At 42.4% G+C, this 25,783-nt stretch overlaps 1 protein-coding gene across 1 annotated transcript in view; it reads left to right on the top strand.

Moving 5' to 3' along the window:
* Positions 1-15,667: 15,667 nt before the first annotated feature.
* STOX1 (storkhead box 1) overlaps positions 15,668-25,783 on the top strand; it is a 64,817-nt gene continuing 54,701 nt past the window's right edge. Inside the window, exon 1 of the mRNA XM_052641194.1 lies at positions 15,668-15,977. Within this exon, the coding sequence (XP_052497154.1) occupies positions 15,668-15,977 (310 nt within the window). The remainder of the gene's footprint in view (positions 15,978-25,783) is intronic.

Raw genomic sequence — 25,783 nt, 5'->3', positions numbered from 1 at the left:
TAAAACCACAAGAGTGGCCAGGATATGGAGTTGTACCTTTGCTAAGGGACCAAGCTTTGGGGACTTTGGTCAAAAGTAGACTCAGGAGGAAAGACATTTGAAGATGCTTTTACATTTCTGGTAAATCTTAGGATCTGTTTTCAGCACCAGTGAAGGCATGAACTTTTACACAGGAGCAAAGAACTTGGCAATCCGCAGAGTCTTAGCTCTGGGGTACCTTGCCTATGCTTCAGGTGAGAGGAAAATATTATGTGCCTTTGTTTTATGAGCCACAGGTTCTTAGCTGAGAAAAGGAGGAAAAACAGAGGTTTCTGCCGCAGTGATAATTGTGTTGTGCTGTAATACAGAGGCAGTCACTTTCTGGTCAGAAAAGCAGCATTTGTTTAGAGAACAAAATAAAAAGTTAGGAAACTTCTAATTTTCTGCTAAAGGAAGACATTTGAAATACATTAAAACATGGATGAGTTTGCTTATTAAAATATGGGTGAAATTTATCATAACTGTATTAGGGAATTTACCTGTGGATATCTCTTCTCATGGGCATTAAAGAATTTGGTGGAAACAGATAATGTTAATTGTACATAGCAAATAATAAAGACATTTTGTTTAGGTACCTAAATAGAATAGCTGACAAGTCCAACAGAAAAGCTATATCTTCAGTGGTTGGAAGAGACCAGGCTAACCTTAGTAAGTTCTCTCTCATCTAGGTGATAATTGACCCTTGAGAGGCTGCTAAGAGCCTGAATTGTCTTAGCTGCTTAGATCTGTAAGTGGTAACTAGAATTCATCAGAAATATTACTGTGGAAATTATAGGGTTTGACATAATACTGAAGGGCTTTCAGAATATTCCGCTGGTTATATTAATAGTGTAGAAGGGGCACTTGTTCTGCTTCCTCCTATATGGCCCTTCAAGCCCAGCATACTCTTAACCACATCAGACCTTTGCAAGTCCACAAGTTAATGCTGGGATGGCATTGAATGAATCTTCTTGTGGGTCTGAGATAGCCTGAAGTTGCAATGGTTTCATTGGTAGAAGCCATGTTGGTTTGTTCCCAGTGATGTGAAGTCAAAGTAGGTACAAAAAGTTATAAGTCTTGATTTTAAGCAAAGGATTGAAGTGAGCATGGTAGCTAGAGGTACCAAAAAAGGCCCCTCCCTAGGACATGTAGTGGGCAGCAAACTTGGCAGTGTAATTGAACTGCAGTTGCTGTGTCTGTGGGTTCTAGGAAAAAAAGTTGTTCCACTATAGTTTTGTGTTTGGACTTTTGGAAGTTAATAAAAACTAATATCTAAGAATATCTTTACAAATGGTTTTTGTCTAATGAAGCTTACTGGAGTGATGAGAACTTTTTAGGTATCATTATTAACACATTTTACTGCCTCTGTTTTATTAACATTCAATCACTAAGAACAGGTGATACTTAGACCCTGAACTGGGAACCTTTTGAGAGAACAGAGTGCCAAGAATAATTATTAATGTATCAAGACGAAGTGTAAGACAAACTGTTAACTTATTTATTATTCACTTTATGGGTAAAATTGGCCTGCTTTTAGTGTTCACTAGTTTGGGGTTTTTTTGTTTTGGCCACAGATTGTGGGATCTTACTTCTCCAACCAGACATTGAACCCGGGCTCCCCTGTGTGGAAGCACAGAGTCCTAACTACTAAGCTGCCAAGGAATTCCTTGGTGCTCACTAGTTTTACAGCAAGCCTCAGGCTTAAACATAAATGAAGGTTAAGTCCCAAAATACTTTTGACCATAAATTAATACACTTGGCTTTTCCTATTATAGAGAGGATATATTATGTTGGGTACCCAGAAATAGGGTACTACTCAAGTTATTGAGTCACCTCTTTGTTTAGTCCTGTTAAGGATGGAATCTGAATGTGATCACTGGGCCTAAACTAAGGCTGCTGCTGCTGCTGCTGCTGCTAAGTCACTTCAGTTGTGTCCTACTCTTAGTGACCCCATAGATGGCAGTCCACCAGGCTCCCCCGTCCCTGAACACTGGAGTGGGAAAGTAAAAAGTGAAAGTGAAGTTGCTCAGTCATGTCTGACTCTTAGCGACCCCATGGACTGCAGCCTACCAGGCTCCTCTGTCCATGGGATTTTCCAGGCAAGAGTACTGGAGTGGGGTGCCATTGCCTTCTCCTTAAACTAAGGCAGTGGTTCTAAAACTGGTAAGTATCAGAATCATCTGGGATTCTTGTTAAAACAGATGACTGGGACCCATCCCTAGAATTTCTGATATAGACAGTCTGGTAGGCTCAAGAATTTGCATTTCTAAGAAGTTCCCTGGGTAGTGCTGCTGCTTTTCCAGGTTAACATGCTTGGAAAAGCTCTTACCCAAAGTATACACAGCAGTTTTTTCTACCAATACATGATTTTTAAAACTCCAAGAAGAACAGCAGTTTTTGTGGCGATATCTCTGGGCATTTTGGTCTTTTTGTAGGGGTAAATTATTTCTGCATTGGATATAGTAGACACTGAAATATTTGTTGAATGAGTGGATGCAGGTCTGGTAACCTGCAGGGTAGTCACTTTTGAGAAGCTACTTTGAAAAATAGTTTATGGGAATGGTCACAGTTGCTTATACAACTGAATCTTTATCATTTTACTTTTTAGTCTTTACATTAGTCTTCATCATTTTACTTTTTTCTTTTCCACTTCTCATCCTCAACCTGACATGACTCTTAATTCCTTTCTGAGCTATCAAATACTAAATGTAATCTAACTAATGTGGAATGACTGACTTAATTGTCCAAAGGTCGGTCTGGTGGGTAGAAAGTAAAGAGGGTGAAAAGATGATAATCTTTTAGGCTGTGTTAGTATTACTGAAAATCGGGCAGATTATAATCTTAGTTCCAGGGAAAACTGATCAGTTAGAATTAGACCTCAACCAGTGTCAAGCTGATGAAGACAGAGCTTGTTCATCCAGCCCTGAAAGATTTTGCAGACTGTCAGGATCCCAACCAATCACAGAGGCAGGATTCAGAGTGGGGGCCCCATGTTCAGCAAACGAAGTAGAAGCCAGGAAACATCTACACAGGTTTTAATTGAAGACAAGTTTTGTGAGGGTGATGGCATTTGCATTCACAGTGTATTTACGGACAGTTAAGGTAATAAATCCTACCTAGTGGTGTTATTAATCAAAAATACCTAAGCATTTTCATATATGTGATATATTTTGTTAGTGTGAACCACCTTAATTTCAAATTGAGTGGAATCAAATCCAAGGTGAATCTGGATTTGAAAAAGAACCCTGCTAAAGCTCAGCCTTCAGCTCCACAGTTAATTTTTCTGTTTCAGAATTTGATCATGTTTCACTCTTTGTTGCCTGGGACCTCTAGCAGTCTGCAAATAAAGATCACCTTAGGAAACAAGCCTCTGGAGGTAAAAGCTGTGATCCACCAATTTCTTGCTATCCCAGGCTTTCAGCATTGCTCCAGCAGTACTCTTGCTTTAAAAGTAAATTCAAGATCAGAAGCAAAACCAATGCTTTTAAAGAGATGCTGAGTTGTTGTGAAACGATGTATGAAGAGATTTTGTGCATGTAAAGTGTATAAATCAGGAGAACTTAAGTAGATATTTAAAAACATCTATGTTTTACTAAGTTATTTAAAGTTTAAAATATTTTGAAGTCTAGGTCTAGATATTTCAATCACATTTTAAATATTTGGATCTTGGCATTGTTTTACAGTGTCTCGAGAGTAGATGCCATTCCAGTTCACCAGTTTTAGAACCCATGTGCCCTAGACCTAACATCAAAGAATGCCATATCATCACTTTAATTTTTCTCCTTTATTGCAATACTGCAGTTTCATTATTGTTAACATGTGGTTAAGATGGTGCCTCTTTATATGAAGTTTGTTCTAGATTCTCAAATTTGGATTAATTTAACTTCAGAAATGAACTTTTTCAAACATTTCTTTTAAAATTAGCATTTATTTGTGTTCATAGCCTTTGCCCTAAAAATTCTCTGGGGCTACTAATCAGGTGCAAGTTTTACCTTTGGTCCAACAACAGTTGATACTTCACTGTTGCTGTAGCAATTCAGGCAAATGAAGCATCATAAAGAGCAGGTAACAATTTTAAATACGATCTTTAGGAAGCCATTATATATATATATCATTATATAGAGAGGTTATTACAACACTCATCAAAACTTTCTCACATCTAAAGAGACAAAATATGAGGAATTTCCATGCTGTGTGGTTCATGATCATTCTAAATTTTCAGATTCAAGATAAACCAAAACCAAACTTGGCTTGGGTTTAGTTTGCTAGGATAGATTCTCCTTTGCAAGGGTCATATAAGGGTTTGAAAAGTTGATACAGCAGTTATTAGCCTGTGAAAGTGTTAGTCGTTCAGTCATGTACAACTCTTTGTGACCGTATGGACTGTAGCCCGCCAGGTTCCTTTGTCCGTGGAATTCTCGAGGCAAGAATACTGGAACGGGTAAGCCCGTTCCCTTCTCCAGGGAATCTTCCTGACCCAGGGATCAAACTCCGGTTTCCTGCATTGCATGCAGCTTCTTCACCAGTCTGAGCCACCAGGGAAGTCCCAGTTAGTAGCCTATGCTTCAGCAAAGAAATTGATTGTGATTTTTCCCATTCTAAAAGTTAGAAAATTCAACCAAAAACAATGGAAAGTTATTCCTTTGTGGTCCCCAGATAAATAATGAAGGGTTTAATATTTCACATTATCTGGCCTCAGTGAAACCCTCATATTCACTTAAATTGAACCTAGCCTCTTAGTATTTTCAAATGCAGCTCACTGGTTATCTTTAGCCTTTTTATCTTCCTTCAGGCAGGGAAAGAACAGAATCTGCTTCCAACATGTAAATATTTAATATTCATTCATTTTCTTTCTTAGACCCTTTGAAAGCCAGTCCCGAACTACACAAAGACCACTTGCTGTTTCTGGCTATAACATAAATATTTAATTAAAACCTACTTTGAACCATTCTTCCTTAAGGTATAAATTAAGTACACTAGCCTTGGGCTGCACTTCTGCCATTTCCCAAATCCATCTATTATTTAATCACAGGGTTTTTACCAGCTTTGCAAGTTCAGAAGGCATTCACCTGGCTGTTGGAAATGTTCTAGGAGGTGAGTTTTTAACCTTTCAGGTAGTGCTTTCAAAATAGAACCAGTCAGTCTGGCTATTATGAATAATGCTACCATGAACATTGATATAACAAGTTTTTGATTTATCTTGGGTATATACCTGGGAGTAGAATTGCTGGGTCATCCATTGGGTTTTTTTTCCTGTTAATATATATATTTAAAATATTGCCCCCAGTTCTATTAACATGATGTACACCACTCTATTTAAGGTGTACAGCATAATGACTTACATGTATTGTGAAATGATTACCGAAATTATTTTTTTAATTTAAATTTTTTGACTCTACTGTGTGGCTTGCAGGATCTTAGTCCCCTAACTGAACCCATGTCCTCTGCAGTGGAAGCAGAGAGTCTGAACTACTGGATCGCCAGGGAAGTCCCATCTCAATAATTTCAGTTAACAGTCTTCATCTCATATAGATAACAAAAAAAGATTTTTTCCTTGTGACGAGAACTCGTAGGATTTACTTTTTCACAACTTCCCTACTGTTATAACTAATATAGACAATGTGATTAACGTGGGGGTTGAAGATACCCCCAAGGTCTAATAGTTATTATTAAATGGGAAGAATACAGAAAAGTTTGTCTATGCCATCTTCTTGATACTAATATTTTTAATTTAAAATGTGATACAGTGTGATTCTATTTTTCCAAACTTGTTTCTGTCTATATTTACCTAAAACAATGTTCGCCCTGTTAAAGATCGTTTCTGGATGGTAGAATTTCAAGTTAATGTTTTTCTTTTTGTACTTTAAATTATGAGGTATGTCATTTTTCAGAAATAATAGAGGCATTCTTTAAAAAATAAAAAGTGTGTGGTTTGGAGGAATATTGGGACATATTAATGTCCCCAAAGAAATGTCTGAAACCTCGTGTGTGTTTGTATGTTAGTCACTCAGTTGTGTCCGACTCTTTGCAACCCCATGGATTGTAGCCCACCAAGTTCCTCTGTCCATGGAATTCTCCAGGTACGAATACTGGGGTGGGTTGCCATTCCCTTCTCCAGGGGATCTTCCCAACCCAGGGATCAAACCCTAGAAAAACCTAGTAAATCTCCTTTCTGAGTGGTTATAATCCGCTTAAAAGAATTTTTCTCTTATCCTCGAGTGTGATTTACCTCTCTTCACCATTTGGCAGTTTGAATGTCCAAGAGGGATAGTTTATTGGCTTAAAAAACAATTCTTGGCTTCAAATTCATTTGAGGAACATGGACAGTATGGGTGTATGTGCCCTCTTAACAGTCAAAATATTAATATAATAGTATAAATATTATAAATATAAAAGGCTACATTGACATAAACCATGACATTGTAAATGTAGTGATTGCCACTGAATTGTTCATTTTAAAATAATCTTGATTTATTTAGAATAAACAATTTATATTATGTGAAGAGCACATCACTTTTTGAAAATTAGGAATTCTTCGGAATAACTATGCAGTCTCCAGAAACGTTTTTTTCTTTAATGAAGTGATCCATCAAAAGGTTTTAAGAAGTAAGCTCTGCTCATCTTATTAAAATATTACAGTGTGCACATAAACATTTATTTACAGTAAAGTTTTAGGCAATCTAGTACAAAAGATTTCCTATTAAAGAATATTTTCACTTGTAAGAAAATGCGTTTTGAAAACTCACTGGCCCTTGGAGGTGGTCAAGTGGAAAACCTAATGGAATTCCAAGGAAGCTGATCACTACACATGGCTCTAATAAAGTTTTGCCATAAACATCTGTGGGAAATCTGAGAGTAATCTTGTGGAGGGATATTAAATTTGCAGGGCCTGTTGGCTGTTTACCCCTGTAGTGTTAGGTCCCCTTGTGGTAAATGAGGTAAATTCTTGGATGCTTTCTCCTAAGCAGTCGAGAGAGCTCTAGGGCTTTGTAAGAAAGGCTGCCTTTCACTTTTTAAGCCCTGGTTTGACTCTAACCAGGTTGACCTTGTGACCTTGAATTGTTTGTGTGAAATGAGGTGGAGATCTCAGTTCTGCCCTAAGGAAATGCCTTTCACATAGAAATTGGCACTAATTGGTCTCCCTGTTGACAGGGTTAGCCGAGAGGCTCATGATTAAATGGGCAGTGAGAACAGAAACTAAATCCCCACCCCCTCAGCTCAGCAAGTCGGCCAGAGGACAAGCAGGGGCAGCTACCAATTCTCCCCTCTTCCAGCAGCATCCAACATGCAGAGCAACTGGGTTGTACCGGGAGGACTACCGTCTGTGCACTAAGAATGCTTTCCATATGTCTGGCCCTGTTCTGTGAAGCAATCTTCACATGAATAGAGCTCTAAACCAGGATTCTGCAGTCTTCTGTAAAGGGCCGGAGAGGAAATATTTTAGGTCTTACAGACCATACAGTCTGTTGCAACCACTTAACTCTGCTGACAAGAGCAGCCATAGAGAATGCATAAATGAAAGTGTGCTGGTGTTCCAGTAAAACATAATGGACAACCGAACATTGTAAGTCAACCATGCTCCAGTAAAATTTAATTTAAAAAAAGTAATGACTATAAATTTGAATTTCATTTAATTTCCCCATCAAATATTATTTTTCTTTTGCTATGTTTTTTTCTTCAGCTATTTAAAAATGTAAGTATCAGTCTTAGCTTGCAGGTCATACTAAAACAAGCAGTAGGCTAGATATGACCCACCATCCATAGTTTGCTCATCTCTGCTCTAGACTTGAGTATCAAAGATCTCTCTCACTTTCTCTCTTGGCTCAGACACTTAACTAGCTATGGACCCTGTGCAACTTTTTAACTTCTGTGGCCCTCCCTCAGATTATGAAGTGTTTTGACAGAACAGATGAAACAAAATTCCTTTTAGCTATATTATTAGATTTCCTGATTCCATTACAGGAGAGGAAGTCAACCCAAGCAATGTTACTTTATGTATGTGGAATGGAAATTAGTTTACTTAAGGGAAACAAATCTTAATGTATCCTCAGTTTGAATCTTTGTCCTAATATGAGGAACAATGTCACAGCTCTGATAGTAAGATCAAAATTTGTAGTCTAAGAAGGAAATGGCAACCCACTCCAGTGTTCTTGCCTGGAGAATCCCAGGGACAGCGGAGCCTGGTGGGCTGCCGTCTGTGGGATCGCAGAGTCTGACACGACTGAAGCGACTTAGCAGCAGCAACTCTACACAAAGGCTCATTCATACCACTTATATTTTTCCAGTGCTATTCTTCCCTATTGTTTTGGTTTGTTTGGTTTTGGTGAGTGAAGAGAACACAATGCCAGAGATTATTAGAAAGCAGACATTTTTCTCCTTCAAAGATGTTACTTAAAAATATTAATTTTTTTTTTTTTGTCTTACTGGCAACTATTTTACAAGCACTCAGCTACTTAGATGTACTTTTTTGTTAGAGGTGATGACTGAGGGTTAATAGTAATTTTTACTGAAGAGCAGAAAAGACAATCACCAATTTATTCAACGAGTTGACATACATATCTAAAGGTGAAGATATTTTAAGAGCATATTTGTTTCTTCATAAATCACACTTCACCTGTCCCTTCATTTGTCCTTTTGTTCTTAATATCAAATATCCAGACAGTGTTTGTATCTCATGTTACATATTCAGTTTGTTCAAAGTGTTCAGTAACCCAAATAAGGCCCACACTTTGTTGCTTTGGTTGGCATGTCTCTTAAGTCTTTTTTTTTTTTAGCGGGGGAGGGCTTGCCATGTGGTATGTGGGATGGGATCGAACCCCTGCCCTCTGCACTGGGAGCGTGGAGTCTTAGCCACTGGACTGCCAGGGAAGTCCTTTTAACCTCTCCTCCCCTGCTTTGTTTTTCTTGTCATGAAAAGGAAAACATTACATTGTAAACTACTTGAAATAATGGAAATGCGTCCTTTACGGTTGTATCCTCCTCCTTATTACCCAAGGCAGTGCCTGGGATTCAGCAGGCTCAGTAAGTATTTGTTCTTGTATTATAGATGCTTCTATAAAGCTTCATGTTTTATTCAGTTCCTCTGTAGAATGTTCAGTGAGTTACATCTATTTAGGCCTAAAGCAGGGTTGATTGGTACCAACTTGAACTAGTTCTCTGGTACCACACTTTTGTTCTTTATCATCTTGTTCCTTGCTTTTGAGCAGGGCTGTGGGGGCATTCTAGAGGATACATAGATGAATAAAAGGTAATCCTGGATTCCTGCTTAAACAGCTGGTAACAGGTAGACAGACTGTCAGAATGGGGAAAGCAACACTTTGTTTCACAATCCATGACGATTTCAGTGTGAGGGAAGTTAGCATCCTTCTTCCCCATAAGAAAGCAGAGAAGAGAGACTTGTACCTAAAAGGCAGGGGCCTCACTGGAAACAGTTCCTTTGAAATCTGGGCAACTGGAGTGAGGACAAATTTTTTTATCAGATCTGCATGTAAATAGTGGGATACCCAGGCGGCACAGTGGTAAAGAATCTGCCTGCCAAGCAGGAGACATGGGTTTGATCCCTGGGTTGGGAAGATTTCCCTGGAGAAGGAAATGGCAACCTGTTCCAGTATTCTTGCCTGGAAATTTTCATGGACAGAGGAGCCTGGCAGGCTACAATCCATGGGGCCACAAAGAGATACGACTGAGTGCACACACAGGCAGTCTCCTTTAAAATGCATGAAACTGAATTTGGCATCTTGCCTTAGACCACCATACTTTATTTTTTGGTGTCAGGGAAATAGTTAATCTGATTTTCCATGTTTCAGGTAATAGGAATTTTGCTGACTGGCTTTGGCTGCAGGGCACTTAGTTGCTATGCCTTTTTGACAGATTGCTGTTCCAGCTTTCTTTCCAGAAGTAATATTTTCCAGGTCTGAGACCTGCCCTCTGACCCCAAGTTTAATGGGAAGGTGGAGTGATGGAGTCGGCTCATTTTGGTTAGAAAACGTATTGGTTTTAATGGACCCAGTGCAGAAGAGCCAGCTGCCTTTACTTCCTTTAACTCAAAAATTATTGGGGCTTCTTTTTAATTGTAGAATTTTTTGAGAGTATAGAGAAGCTGATAGAAAAATTGCTTGTAATCTGTCTACAAATAATTTTTGTTAACATAATGATAATTATTTCAGTTGTCCCCTCCCCAAACAAAAATGGGATTATGGGGTGTTTTAAATGCTTTATGGATATTAATTTCTTTAATAAAGTAGGGAAGGGCAGAGTGATGGAAAGTTTTGTATTGGCTCCTAACAAAGATGTTCCTTGACCAAAGTATACAGTCCTTTATGAGCCCTGTTTTTAAATTTTTATTTATTTATAGTATTTTTAAAATTTTTATTGAAGTATGCTGCTGCTGCTGCTAAGTCGCTTCAGTCGTGTCCGACTCTGTGCGACCCCATAGATGGCCCCCTACCAGGCTCTGCCATCCGTGGGATTCTCCAGGCAAAAATACTGGAGTGGGTTGCCATTTCCTTCTCCAATGCATGAAAGTGAAAAGTGAAAGTGAAGTCGCTCAGTCGTGTTGGCTCTTCGCGACCCCATGGACTGCAGCCCACCAGGCTCCTGCGTCCATGGGATTTTCCAGGCAAGAATGCTGTAGTGGGGTTGCCTGATAATGTTGGGTTAGTTTCGGGTATGCAGCATAGTGATTCAGTTGTACATCCGTATGTATATTTTTCTCCAGATTCTTTCCCGTTATAGGCACTACAAGATCCTGAATAAGTTCTCTGTGCTATACAGTAGGTTTTTGTTGTTTCTTTTCTCAGTCCTCTTTTTGACTAGGCCCCAAATTGGGCCTCATCTTAATCTTCTGCCTGCCCTGCCCAAGAATACTGTTAAATCAGGTTAGTATAAATCCTTCAGCTGATCAAGTTCTGCATCCCCCACCTCAATGTATAAATCCTCAAGGTTTAGCAAGGATTCCTCATCCTTGATGTCTCCTATCAGTAATTTTCTATCCACTGACTTCCTCACTCTGCTCCTCGGCAAAAATCCCCAGCTTTTTTGCTGTCTTTGCAAAGATGGACAGCTATCTTTGCTATCTAGACTTTGCGATAGCCTTGGGCAAAATTTTCCTTGCCATTTTAACAAGGGCCAGAATAGTTTTTTGGTTTTTTAAAAATCATTTCTCACATCAGAATTATGGAGTTTCTGGTATTCTTAGCCTCTTAGTGTTCCAAGCTAAGGATCTTTTTTCTCCAATCTTTTTTTGACCTCTTGCCATTGAGAAGATAAAGAAGTGAAATGTTCAAAGGCAGGCTTCCCTGGCGGCTAAGTGATAAAGAATCCACCTGCCAATGCAGGAGACGTGGGTTTGATCCCTGATCCGGAAATATCCCATGCCTGAGCACCACGACACTTGAGCCTGTGCTCTAAAGTCTGGGAGCCACAACTGCTGAGCCTACATGCCCTAGAGCCCATGCTCCACAACAGGAGAAGCCACCACAATGAGAAGCTAAAGCACACCACAACTAGAGAGTAGATCCTGCTCTCCACAACTAGAGAAAAGCCTGCGCAGGAACAAAGACCCAGAGCAGCCAAAAACACAGAAATAAAAACAATTTTAAACATAAATGTTTAAAGGCAAATCTGAATCAGCTTAGGGATATCTGACCCTCAGGCTCTTTTTCATCTCTTAGGACCTCATTAGGCTCAATGATCAGAGAAGGCAATGGCACCCCACTCCAGTACTCTTGCCTAGAGAATCCCATGGACAGAGGAGCCTGGTGGGCTGCAGTCCATGGGGTCGCTAAGAGTCGGACACGACTGAGCGACTTCACTTTCACTTTTCACTTTCATGCATTGGAGAAGGAAGTGGCAACCCACTCTAGTATTCTTGCCTGGAGAATCCCAGGGACAGAGGAGCCTGTTGGGCTGCCGTCTGTGGGGTCGCACAGAGTCACGACTGATGCGACTTAGCAGCAGCAGCAGCAGCAGGCTCAATGATTACCGAAACTGCATTAGGGTTTCTACTGTTGGGAGTGAAGGTGGAGCTGTAGAATTGTGAAGCTGCAAGGAACTCCAAGAAATCTCTCAGGTCAGTCAACTGTTCTGGTAGAACAGAACTTTGTCTTACAGACAAAGCTACTGTGGCCCAGAGTCTTGCCTAAATAAAACAGCTAGAATAAAGGTAATGTTTTTTCTTTGAAAAGAAATGGCATTAAGTGTCCTTCCCCTGCTCCCACGTCCTTTTTTCTGTCCTGAGTCATCACAGTTGCTTGGGAAAGCCTTACATTTTCCTTTGGGAAATGGAAACAAAAGTCTGTATGGCTTTTCTCCCCCCCTCTGATAAAGGAAACAAATGTGCTGTAGAAGCAGAAATGGTCATAATAAAGTGAATCCAGATATAAAATGCTCTCTAAATCAGCCTAAAGTGTCAAGGCTTGATTTTCTGAGTTACGGGGAACGAACTTCAACTTGATGAATTTTAGTGTGCAAAAAATTTTGAGGTAGTTAATACTGAGTATAACGTGTGTCATAAAATGACTCCAGAGAAACAACTGAAGTGCAGGTGCGTGGGACCTGGGTGCATGTTCCTTGAGGCTTTGACCTCAGCATTGACTGTTGGACACCAAGGTCTTCCTGTGATTCAAACTCAGATCAGAATGCTTCTGTGTATGGCGGTGACACCAGGCTAGCAAGAAAAACAGGGTTATCCTGGATCAAGCACTAGTTAAATTAGATTTGATTTAGATGGAACAAATCTATGCCCCAGGTACTGGGCTATATGATGGGTCACAGAGATGAGTCAAGCAGAAGCCTGGCCCTCTCAAGTTGCCTAAAGAGACAGGTAAGTAAATATTATAACTTTTAACACACAGGTATTATGAGAGGGTTAACAAAGCTCTAAGTACAGATTTAATTTTCCTGGATGTGTCACAGGTTTTATGAGCTGGCCTTTGTAGTATACCACCTGATGGAAAGGGGAGAGGCCTTCTAGGCAGAGAAAATAGTGTGAGCAAAGATGTGGAAGCATATTTGGGAAGGTGCGTAATTTTGAGTAGCTGCAATCCTTGGTGTGGATTGGAGGAGGAAGGCAAGGATGGAGATGGAGGACAGGCTGGAATCGGGGTGTGAAAAGCACTGAATCAGGATTATTGAACTGGATCATCTGTCCTAAGATAGGACAGACACCAGGCAGATGTGAGCATCCAGTGACCCGGTTCATCTTTTCTGGCAATTATAGTGTAAGCAAGAATGAATCTGTTACCCTTCAGTTTTCTAAACCAAATAAGCTCACAAGATCCATTTGCCAGAGTTGGCCTTGTCTTGACCATGTTTCGGGAGGTCTACTCCTTAGAACTGTCACAAACAAAAAAACTTAGGGGTTTACATGATACCCAGAAAATGAGGAAAACAGAGCTTGGTATTTTTCCTGGGGTGCTCATTCAGTTACCTCAGCACCTCCTGACACCGAGTACTGATGTCAGTGTCACTGGCCCCAGCAATGGGCTTGACTGCATTGCCTCCGAGAGCTTGTCACTGTGGTTCTCAAGGCTGATGCCTCAGAGTGTAGTCTCTACACGTATCCGCAAGTGTCCCTCGATATAGGGTGCTCCCATAGTGCCACTCCCTCCATTCAATCAAAGGCACTAGCTTCCTGTTCTCTTCTCTCTAGGATAAGCCATCTCAATCCTCCTAATGGTCTTGAAGCCCAAAAACTCTACTGATCCTATGGTCCTGTCCCATGAAATGCCACTGTATTTTTGCAGACATTAGCAAATTAAGTGACCTAAATCTTCACAAAATGTAAAAATGGGAGACACAATGAATGTGCTTTGAGACTCTGGAAGGTGGGATTGTACTGGCAGAATTTCAGGCCTGATGGGGTGGGCAAGAGAGAGATCATCTGGAAATAGGAGAATGGAAAAGTGAAATGCATTGCTGGCAGTCATTTGCTCTGGAGGGAAGATGGGGCTCAGTAATATGACCCCCTTTCAGATGGTTAATTCTGAGACTAAAACTACACATGTCAAATTCTCAATACAGTTCTAGGTAGAGTGAGTTGAGTGTAAACGGAAATTATCATGTCATAGATACTAGAAATAAAGAGATATCATAGACACTGTCATAGATGCTAGATATAAAGATTAAAGTCATAGTTCCCCAGGTTGGGGAACACAGTAATGTCATCTCTCACAACAGAGAGGAGGAGCTTGGCTATGCAGACAGACATTTAGTTCATTTGGGCTCTGTGCTGTATTTATCCATCTATCCATCTCAGACAGAAAAGAAATGTGAGATGGTTGTCTCAGGTTTGCCTGCTTATTTAAACTGAAAATTGTGTCAGACTTAATTTGTCATAGGGAGCCCTGACTTGGAAGTTGTCTAACACCATTTCTTACTATTTGTATGACCAGGAAGTGCTTCTGAATCCAACCTAGCTTCAGTTACCTTATCTGTTAAAAACCGAGAGAGGGAGAGATAGGAAGAGAAGTTAACATGGAGTTGTGAAATTAAGGCCTCCAGCATAGTGTCCAATATATGTTAGCTCTAGCTATTAACAACATCCCCTATCATTTACTGTGGTAATGACTCACTAGGAGCAAGGTGAAGATTATCTCAGATTATTGTAGTTGTTACTGATAACTGATAAGCTGAGGGAGTGGGAATCTGGACTGATTCCTAAGTCTCCTCAAGCCCCTCTGCTCCCTCTTAAAGTGCTGATTATAGACTGCCCTTCCATTCCTTTCTGTTCTTACCCCCAGGAGCTCTCACCCAGTGCAACAGTCAGGATTCCAGGATTCCTTCTTTCCCCTCAGCATCTGAACTGCCCCCCATGCTGCGACGCACTGGCTAGAGTCTTTCCGTACACTCCTGGGGATTCTTGTCCGAATCCCCATCCCAACCGAGGCCTGAATCCCACGGATTTCACTACAGCGCCTCGCCAGCCGATCGAGATGGAGCCTCTGGATCATTCTTTGTCCCTTAGTACTTCAAGTGAATGGGATAACCCAGGAGAGGGACCAGACCCTAGAACCTCAGAAAGTCACGAAAAAGGTTCTTAGAATTGAGTCCCAACTCCTTATTTTACTAGAGAGTAAACGGAGGTCACAGAGGGAAGGTAACTTACGCAAACTGATTAGAAGCAGACGGAGACCTAACTCCTGACCCGAGGGCATTCACCCCTCGTGGCGTCTTCTTGGGGGCGATCTCCGGGCTCTGGGGAACCCTGACCTGCCCTTCGAGCCGCAGTTGGAGGGAGCTTGGTTCCTCGGGAGCTGCGGGCGCCCCCCGCCCACCGGTCGGGTAAAGCCCCTGTGACGGCCCATGGGGGAAGAGGAGCTCGGGTTGCCGGGAAGCAGGGAAGTGGAGAGTCCCCCGGAGTGGGAGTTGGGGGATTGGGTTGGGGTATGGAGAATGACCTGGGAATTCAGCACTTGGAAACCCCTATTGGCTGCCTCTCGGGTGAGAGCAGTGGCCGTTCCCAGGCTGCACGTTCCGCCCCACCCCCTGCCCGGCGCTCAAATCGACCCCGCCCCCTGGAGCCCCGTTCCCCCGGCAGCCGGCGCCGCGCACAGTAAGCCGATCCCTCCCGCAGACCGCGGCCACCAGCGCACCGAAGCTGCGGAACCCGGCGATGCGCTAAGCTGCGGGCCCTGGCCGCCGAGGCAGCATGGCCCGGCCCGTGCAACTGGCGCCGGGTTCCTTGGCGCTGGTGCTGTGCAGGCTGGAGGCGCAGGAGGAGGCGGAGGGTGCGGAGGAGCCTGGCGGGCGCGCTGTGTTCCGCGCCTTCCGAAGAGCCAACGCGCGCTGCTTCTGGAACTCGCGGCTGGCGCGCGCCGCCTCGCGGCTGGCCTTCCAGGGCTGGCTGCGGCGCGGGGTGCTGCTGGTGCACGCGCCTCCCGCCAGCCTGCAGGTGCTGCGCGACGCCTGGTGTCGCCGGGCCCTGCGCCCGCCGCGGGGCTTTCGCATCCTGGCGGTGGGTGAGTGCGGGGCCGGGAAGGGAGAGCGTCAGGCGCGAGCTGCGGGACCGAGCCCTGGCCTTTGGGGCGGGAACTGGCGGTGGAGGGTGTGGGTTTGGGAGCGCAGACAGTGGCTGGAGAAGGACTGTCTTGAGATGTTCCTTCTTGCTGGGACCCAAGAGCTTCCACCTTCAACAAAACATGACTGGACGTGCCCTGGGCCAACTTTAGGGTGTCTCCATTCCTCAACTCTTTGAGGCAGTGAAGTGCACAGGTTCCTGATCGAAGGAACTTTCAGTCTGGAAAAGTGATGTTTTAGGGAGAGAGTTTTAGGGCCCCGGGAGCCGGAGCTGTGCAGTCGGGAGACAGGGGCCTCAGCCCCAGCTTCATGGGTGGAGGTGCTTAGGAAATGTACACCAGGAGCTGGCCAGAATCTACCGATTGTGAACTGGCTGATGTTTTGTTTGTTTTGTTTCAAATTACACGCTTCGAGCGGACAACAGCCTGTGGTTTTCACGCCCTGCTGTACCGGGTGTGTGGTGGTCTTGGCACAGAGCCTAGTGGAGGGTTTGGGGTCGTTAACTGCTAGGGAAAAAGAAATGACAATTGGCGTTCTGGACACATCCCATCCCATTAGCTAAATAGGGAGAATTCCTCCTTTCCAGTCTTTTCAGAGTCCATTTGTTAGGAGACAGCAGCTTTTTGCTTCTGTAAAATAGCTTCTCATTAAGAACATAAGCTGCCACATCACTGAGTGGTCTCTGGTACCCACTAAACTCATGTGGGTGTCAGCTCCCGATAAACAGCCTGGTTCTGTCTGCATTTATGTGGGGCTGTACCATTTGATGGTGTGCTATTGACAAGTCACCAGTTGTTCCAGCCCTCAATTTTGACTCCTACCGAAGAACCCCTCTCCGTCTCAGCCCATAAATCATCCTCGGAAGAGGAGGAGGAGAACAAGGAGCAGCAATAAAATACATTTGTTTTAGTTCCCAGGTGTAAGGGAGCAAGACAGCATGAGGTCCTTGATGTTGTATATCATCTGCTCAGAGGCGATGTCTCTACACCCTAGGCCAGTGAGGCTTCTCACCTCCATGCATCCAGTTCTGTGTGGTACCTCCACCCACCCCCACTTTTCTTCCCTTCATTTGCAAAGCCACATACACACATTTCATCTCCTTTTACTTGCAGGAATGAGTAAAGAAAATAGGTTTCTGGCTTTGATAGCGGTGAACCAAGTAGCCAAGCCAAAATTCTCAAAGGGGAAGGGGTCAGGCTGGATGAAAAGCTCTTTTCAGTCCTGTGTCCTCCCTCGGTTTTTCTGGTTTGAATTAGCGGCTGCATTCTCTGGTTCCTCCACCGCACAGAGCATATTGCAGAGAAAGAGTGGATGGGGTTGGGGTCTGGACCTGAGGGTGAAATAGGGAGGCCTTGTGCTAAGCCAGAGGTAGCTGTGATGCTGCCACCTGGGGTGTAGCCAGCAGCGGTGACTGCTGGTTCGTGGATTGACCCTGTTTGCTGCCATCTGAAAGACGCTTTGGACAAAGTGAACATATCACCAGGTACTCTTAATTCTCCACCCATCAGATAGTGCTGCCTCATCGCACAGTTCAGGATATGATGGACACTGTATTCTATGGAGTGTGCAGCAAAGTGGTCTTTACTCTGGGTCATCGCCCCTGATGAGGGGCTCTTGGAGGGAATAGTTTTGAGGTTATTTAACAGAATATTGATAAGAATTTGAACATAATTTGTACAAAACCACCTACTGGGACATTTTGAGGAACAAAACAGGGAAGATCTTATTTGATGCTGGTCAGTGGATACATATAGGGAGAGAGGTTTGTTTTAAATGTATTCGCTAATTACTAGTCCAATTTGGGAGTCCTTGGGTCAGATTGCAGGAGAGGAGGCATCAAGGCAGCTCTTGGGCCACCTCAAGAGTCCCAGAAGGTGGTGAGAGGAGGAGGAGTGGATTTCTTTCAAAGATATTGAAAATTTCAGTCCACTTCCCTTCACAAGTCTGGCAGCTCTGGCTTCCAGAAGCTAAAATGAACTACCAGAAAGGCAAGGAAGAACAGCTGAGATCTAATGCAGGTTTTCACTCCACTCTCAGTACCTTGTGGGAAAGAGCAAAATGTTAGAAAAAGACACAAAGAATCAATTTGGTCAGATCAGTTTGGTCTCTTTGGCATAGATTTTTCATCGTTCTTTTGTTTTTTGAGGCTCATGTCCTCCTATGTAAGGGGTTCCCTGGTGGCTTAGTGGTAAAGAATCTGCCTACCAATGCAGGTGACGTGGGTTTAATCCCTGGGTCCAAGGGAGAAGGAGTCCCATGGACACAGGAGGCTGGCGGGCTACAGTCCATGAGGTCACAAAGAGTTGGACATGAGTTAGCAACTAAACAACAACTCTTATATAAGAGCATCTGGGCTTAAGAAGTGTTGCTGACCAGCTCAGACAAAATGCAGGGAGGTAAGGAGGAATGGCCCTCAGTTTTATAAGCCTGCTGTGCTCCATGGGGCCTTCTCCTAGGCTTCCAAACCTGGGGCTCATGGTGGCCTTGTAAGATTTGAGGAGAGATTGCTGTGGCCAAGCAGACAGCAGACAGAACCCCAGGGACAGATTTGAATTTAAGGCCTGCAGCAGTTTGTTTCTCCCATGTTTTGTGCATCTTCTTTCTCTATTCACTTTCTCTACCCCAGCTTTACTCTGGTGAGAAAAATAGTTTCCAGGCTGACAGTATTTCCCTAAGGGGCCAAGGGTCTTTATCAGGATAACCAGGCGCTAACTCTTCTTTTGTGCTCTAGTCCTCAAGTGTTTTCTGTTTCTGTTCTTTTTTAAAAAAAATTAGCAAATGACCTTAACAACTGATGGATTGAGCTCTGGAAGCTTCCCAGAACTGCAGGTGGTGGAGATGGGGGACACCTGTGTTTGTTTGGATGAATCAGTTCTTACTGGAGGACCACACCCACTGGGGAGTTGAAAGGTTAATGATGGCCTCCTGGGGTAAGAGAGGGGTGGCCACTTGGCCAAACCAGTTTGTTTTCCGAAATTGATAGTTGAGGTATCCCAACTCTTTCACACCCACTGTGGCCTTTCATCTTTTTCACTGAATGAGAATGAAAATAAGAATGCCTGTGGGGACTTCCTTGGTGATCCACCGTGGTTAGGATTCTGGGCTTTCACTGCTGTGGCCAGGGTTCAATCCTAGAAACCAAGATCCTTCAAGCTGTGCAGCACTGCCATAAAAACAAAACAAAAAAAATGCCTGTGGCTTTTTCAAAATACTTGCTTCATTAATGTATTCATATGCTAGGTACTGTTCTAGTTTTGTTTTTGTTTTTTTCCTGTTTTAGTGTACATTTTACTCAGAGTTGAATGTGTTCAAGGAGAGAATGGAGTCAGCCTGTGTACTTCATATTTACTTCAAGAGGGGAGAGCTGAGTGGGAGCCTGTGTTCTGGAAGCTGGCTGGCTCACACAGTCTACATCCCACAGGGACAGATGTGGGCACTGCAAGACCTGATTCTTGCGAGTCTCTGATTCAGCTGGACAAGAGAATCCTGGTGTGTGCTTTGAAGGGTCCTAGAGATCAGGCTGTCAGGTTGGTGAAGGGGAGGTGATGGGAGGACTCTCCCACCTCTCCTCATGTCTCTCTTACCTGCTCCTTGAAACATCTCTGAGCACAGAGGTATCAAGGTAAAATGACAAGTGATCCTTCTGAGTAGAGTCCAGCCAGTAATTTATGCTAGGTGTAAATTTCAAACTCTGTTCTGGGGTCTCATTTGGGGGAATAGTTCAAGGATACGTAGGCCCTGATGGTACAAGAGTTGGGCAAACATCAGAAATGTTCTGATTTACTTTATCTGATTTGGGGAATGGTGGGGGGAGGGTTATGGAGAGATGGTGAGGAGAAGGAATGGTCCAACTCCTATTCTTTCTTGTTTCTGGAGTCCTGTCATGAATTGGCAGTAGGGCCTCTTGTTGGGTTCAGTAGCTAATGGAATTTTTAGATGAAATTAACAGTGAAATTCCCAAATTATAAATGTAGCATTTCATGCATTTTTCATATAATATACATGAGTGTAACGCAAATTTCCAACAGAGTTTGAAAAATTACCATGACCCTAGAAAGTTCCCTCTGCCCTTTCCCAGTCAGCTCTGCCCCCACCCTCAGAAGTAACCACTTTTATGTGTAAACCATAAATTAAGTTTGCTTGTTCAAGCACTTCACATAAGTGAAATCATAGACTATATACTTCTGTGTGAGGATTCTTCATTCAGCCCAATGTTTCTGAGATTTATCTCTGTTGCATTATTAATTTGTTCCTTTTTATTGCTCAGTAGAAATCCATTTTACTAATGTCAATATATCACAGTTTATTCATTTATCCTTAGATGGACTTCTGGGATGTTTCCAGTTTATGGCTAATGTGAAAAACTTTTATGAATATTTCTGTACACTTTTTTAATGCTTTTATTTCTTCTGGGTCCTTACTTAGGAGAGGAATTGCTGACTCCTTAAATAGGTTATGTTTAGTTTTCTGGCACCTTTTCCCAAAGCGTTTGTACCATTTTACACTCATTTCATATTCCCCAAAGATTTTCTCCAGTGTTTTCAACTATAAGTTTTATGGTTTTACATTCAGGTCTATGAGCCATTTTATTTATGTGAGTTCCCTAGTGTCTCAGTTGGTAAAGAATCCGCCTGCAATGCAGGAGACGTGGGTTTGATCCCTGGGTTGGGAAGATCCCTTGGAGGAGGCCGTGGCAACCCCTTCCAGTAGCCTTGCTTGGAGAATCCCCATGGACAGAGGAGCCTAGAGGGCTGCAGTCCATGGGGTCACAGAGAGTCAGACACGACTGAGCGACTAAGCACAGCACAGCACGTGGATGGTGTGAGGTGTAGTTTGAAGGGTTTTCTTTTCTTTTTGCGTATGGGTGTCCAGTTCATGACAGTTTGTTGAAAAGACTAACCTTCCTCATTGAATTCCGTTTGCAACTTTGCAGAAAATCAATTGAGTATATATGTCAGGGGCTATTTCCATTCATCTTGAGTCTGTCCTTTCACCAATACTATACTTATTGTACTTTATAGTAAGCCTTGAAATCAGATGTTGTGAGTCCTCCAACTTTGGTCTTCCTCAAAATTGTTTTGACTACTCTAGGTTCTCTGTTCTTACACATAGATTTTAGAATCAGCTTGTCAATGTCTTTCAAGAAAACACACCTGGAATTTTAATTGAGATTGTATTGAAACAATAGATTAATTTGAAGTTAGATGAGAAATTAATCCTGGTTTTCCTCAAAGTGCTCTGGTTTTAGAAATGATAAGTCTTGCATCTTGGGAACCCCCTCTATCCCGGGCAGACTGGGATGCTTGGTCACCCTTATTTGGGGAGAATTGATACCTTAACAATTTATGAACATGGTGTATCTCTGAGTGGTCTTAATTTGTCTTGACAGTGATTTGTACTTCTAAGTGTTTAAGTCCTAAATATCTTTTGTTAATTTATGTCCCTGAAAACAATTTTGGATTCTATTGTAAATAGAATTACTTTAAAATAAACTTTTTATTTTGGAAAAATTTTTGATTTACAGAAAAGTTACAGAGTTTCATATTCATTACCCAGTTTCATGTAATGTTTTACCTTACTCTAAAAGAAGTTGAGATATAATTCCCATAACATAAAATTAACCATTTTAAAGTGTACAATTCAGTGGGTTTTAGTATATTTACAGTTGTATGATCATTCCCATTATCTAATTCTAGAACATTTTCATCACTTCCAGAGAAACTCTGTACCCACTAGCAATATCTCCCCATTCTCCCCTTGCCCAAGCCTTTGCCAACCAGTAATCTACCTTCTACCTTTATGAATTTGCCTATTCTGGACATTTCATGTAAATGGAACCCACACAATATGTGGTCTTTTGTGTCTGGTACATTTTACTTAGCATAATGTTTTCAAGGTTCCTTCATGTTATATCTTATGTACTTGATTTTTATGGGTGAATAATATTCCACTGCATGGATGTACCACGTTTTGCTTATCTACTCATCAGCGGATGGTTATTTGAGTTGGTTCCACTTTTTGGCCACTGTGAAGAACACTATGAACATTTCTATGCAAGTTTGTGTGTAGACATATATTTTTATTTTTGGATAGATCCCATTTGGTTATTTTTTAAAAATGGACGGGAAATTGTTTTATTATTTGATTATTTATTTTTTGGTTGTGTTGTGAGAATTGTGGAATCTCAGATCCCCAGACCAGGGAGTGAACATACTTCCTTGGCAGCGAGAGAGCCAGGTCTCTAACCGCTGGACCACCAGGGAGTTCCCCATTTGATTATTATTTTTTTAAATAATTTGTTTCTCTAATGAGATTTCTAACGTGTCCATTACAAGTATGTTTTCTTTTCTTAAAAAAATCTTTCAGAATAGCTACACCAGCTTCTTTAAAAATCCTTGTATCCCCATATGGGCCACCAAAAAAAAAAAAATCCTTGTAATTATACCAACTCAGTCATCTCAGGATCAGTCTCATTGGTTGCCTTTTCTTTGGAATGGCTCACTTTGTTTGTATTGTCTAGACATAGATTGTATCTCTGACATTATGGATTGTCATTATGGATTATGTCTCTGACATTATGAGTCATATGCTGTAGAGACTCTGGATTATTATTTGCCTCAGTAGAGTTTTTTTGTTTGTTTATCAAGCAATGATAGTGCTCAATCTCTGAACTCTGTCTCCCCTGCAGTAAATGGCAGGTTGAAATCTCTTAAGGGAGGCTGCTTGTGCCCTCTGCATGCATAGTTCATAGTTCAGTCATGAGCTTTTATTTAGAATTTGGGGTTCCACCTCCATGGCTCACTCCTTTTCAGCATCACTTTCTTGCTGTTGTAGCTGCTCCAAAGTGGCCTTAGATTCTGTAATCCAGTAAGATCGGCTTTTGGGTTTCTACCATAGTTTCAGTCTCCTGGCCTGGCTCCTAATGTAGCTTGCCTTTAGGTGAAGGGCCATAAAAAATGAGAAACTTATATATTGCTGTTTCCTTCTGTGAGGACTGCCCTTCCAGTTTCTACTGATTTTGGTTGCATTTCAGTACTTTCAAGTTAAAGTTTTTATATTTTGTCCAAAGTTTATGGTGGTTTTTTGCAAGAAGGTTGGTTTAATAATATCTTGTCCACCATTATTAGAAACGAAACCTCATTAATGGGTGTTTTTAAGTCCTGCCTTTTTCTCTTTTAAAACATCATGACCACAGAGAAATTAATGGTTATGACAAGATCATTTAGTGTTCGTCGCTCAGTTGTGTCCAACTTTTTGTGACCTGTGGACTGTAGCCTGCCAGGCTCTATCCATGGAATTCACCAGATCAGAATACTGGAATATTCCCTTCTTCAGGGGATCTTTCCTACCCAGGGATCGAAACAGGGTCTCCTGTGTTGTTGCAGACAGATTATTTAGCCAGTCATCAAAACAAATGGCTCTGTTCCGTCTCTTTTCTCTCCCAAACAGACCTTGGTATCCAGTCTTTTATAGCTTGATTATTCTTTTTCTTCTGTTTAGTAGTAACCTGAAATAACTCTGCCCACTTGGCAGACAGGAAATGGAATGAATCAAGCCTGTGATGTGGCTGGTATTGTTTGGGTTTCTTACCTTGAGTTTCTTACCTTCCTCTCTATTCACCACCAGTTCCTCCAGGGTTCCTGTGAAGACTCTGGTAATTTTCACCAGCCAGTGCCCTGGCACTCACTCTCCCTGTGAGCCTGTCAGATTCCTACCAGGCCTTTGGTTCACTCCAAGGTTTGGGAAATGGCAGAAGCAGCTGCTCTGACCCTGCTTTTTCTCTCATTTCCCTTTCTACCCGGGATCTTTCTTTCTGTTTTTCTGGCTTTGTTCTGCCAGATGTTGCCTTTTTCCTTATTCTGGGTAGGGGCAGCTGAAGGGTTTAGTCTGAAAGAGCCAAAGGGCTCACAACAGGGTGTCTTGTAGACACATTGCTGTTATCAAGCTGGATGATCTGAATGTTGCATCTGGGTACTTAATGAGTGTCCTTGACTTCATGTTTTGATTTGGTGACAGGTGGATGAGAGGCAGCACCTCTAGTGGCCACCGTGTATGTTGAGGTCCAGTGGGATTTAAAGTGCCAACTTGAAAATCAACTTGGATTCCTCTTCCTTCTGCCTCATCCCCAGACGGTATGTCACCAAGCTCCATGAGGCTTACTCCTTGGTGTCTCTCAAACCCACCCCTTTCTCACTATTTCCACTGCTACAGCTTTATCCAACCAAGATCCACCATGTCTTACCTGAATTATGGCTCCAGCTTCCTCCCTTTTTATGGTCCTGACTCCTGGCTGGCCCTGGACACTCCAGTTCATTCCCCATCCTCCAGGTGGACAGACTGTCAGCATCTAAACTGCAGATATGATTCTGCTCTTTATCTGCTAGAGTCCCTTCTGCTTTTCTTCTTATCTTTTCAGGAAAAGTCCAGAGCCTTTAACATGTGCTGCAAGGCTCTCTAATCCAAGTCTAGCCTGAACTCCCCCGCCCCCCACCCCATCTCCCCCATCTTCTGAGAGGTGCCTGCCTTTCTTTACCAGTCAGGGATCAGTCAGAGAAACAGAACCACTGTGAAATATATATTAAGAGATTTATTACAAGGAATTGGCTTTGCATGATTGTGAAGGCTGGCAAGGCAAGTCTAAAATCCATTGGTCTGGCCATCATGAAAGGCAGGCTGGAACTCTCAGGCACATGCCTAGGCTGCTCTGCATAAGTGGAATTTCTTCTTTTGAGGAGCCTCAGTTCTGCACATAAGCCTTTTCAACTGATAGAAGCCTAAATTGTCAAGGATCACCTCTCTTATTTAAGTTTTATTGACTTGAATCACATCTATAGTTTTAAAGAGAAGCCTAGATTAGCATTTGATTGAACAGCAGTATCTATAGTCTAGCCAGCTGACATATAAGACTAACCATCATTTCCCTTCAGCCAGACTTGTGTACTGTGTTCCGAACACACTGGGCTCTCACATAGGCTATCTTTGCATGCCGTTCTCCCTGGGGTGCCTGAGATGGGTGTTCTTTGTTGTTGTTCAGTTGCTAAGTTGTGTCCGACTCTTTGCAACCCCATGGACAGCAACACGCCAGGCTTCTCTGTCCTTCATTATCTCCCAGAGTTTGCTCAAACTCATGTCCATTGAGTCAGTGATACCATCCAACCATTTCATCCTCTATTGCCCCCTTCTCCTCTTGCCCTTAATCTTTCCCAGCATCGGGATCTTTTCCAATGAGTCGGCTCTTTGCACCAGGTGACCAAAGTATTGGAGCTTCAGCTTCAGAATCAGTCCTTCCAATGGATACTCAGGGTTGATTTCCTTTAGGATTGACTGGTTTGATATCCTAGCTGTTCAAGGGACTCACAAGAGTCTTCTCTGGCACCGCAATTTGAAAGCATCAGTTCTTTAGTGCTCACCCTTCTTTATGGTTCAACTCTCACATCCATACATGACTACTAGAAAAAGGTTTGATTATATGGGCCTTTGTTGGCAAAGTGATGTTTCTGCTCTTTTAATATGCTGTCAAAATTTGTCATAGCTTTTCTTCCAAGGAGCAGATGTCTTAATTTCATGGCTGCAGTCACTGTCTACAGTGATTTTGGAGCCCAAGAAAATAAAGTCTCTCACTGTTTCCATTGTTTCCCCATCTATTTGACATGAAGTGATGGGAATGGATGCCATGATCTTAGTTTTTTGAATGTTCGGTTTAAGCCAGCTTTTTCACTCTCTTTCACTCTCATCAAGAGACTTTAGT

This window comes from Budorcas taxicolor, chromosome 5 (genome assembly GCF_023091745.1).
Source record: "Budorcas taxicolor isolate Tak-1 chromosome 5, Takin1.1, whole genome shotgun sequence".
Taxonomy (NCBI): domain Eukaryota; kingdom Metazoa; phylum Chordata; class Mammalia; order Artiodactyla; family Bovidae; genus Budorcas; species Budorcas taxicolor.
This window is presented reverse-complemented; position numbering and strand designations above follow the sequence as displayed.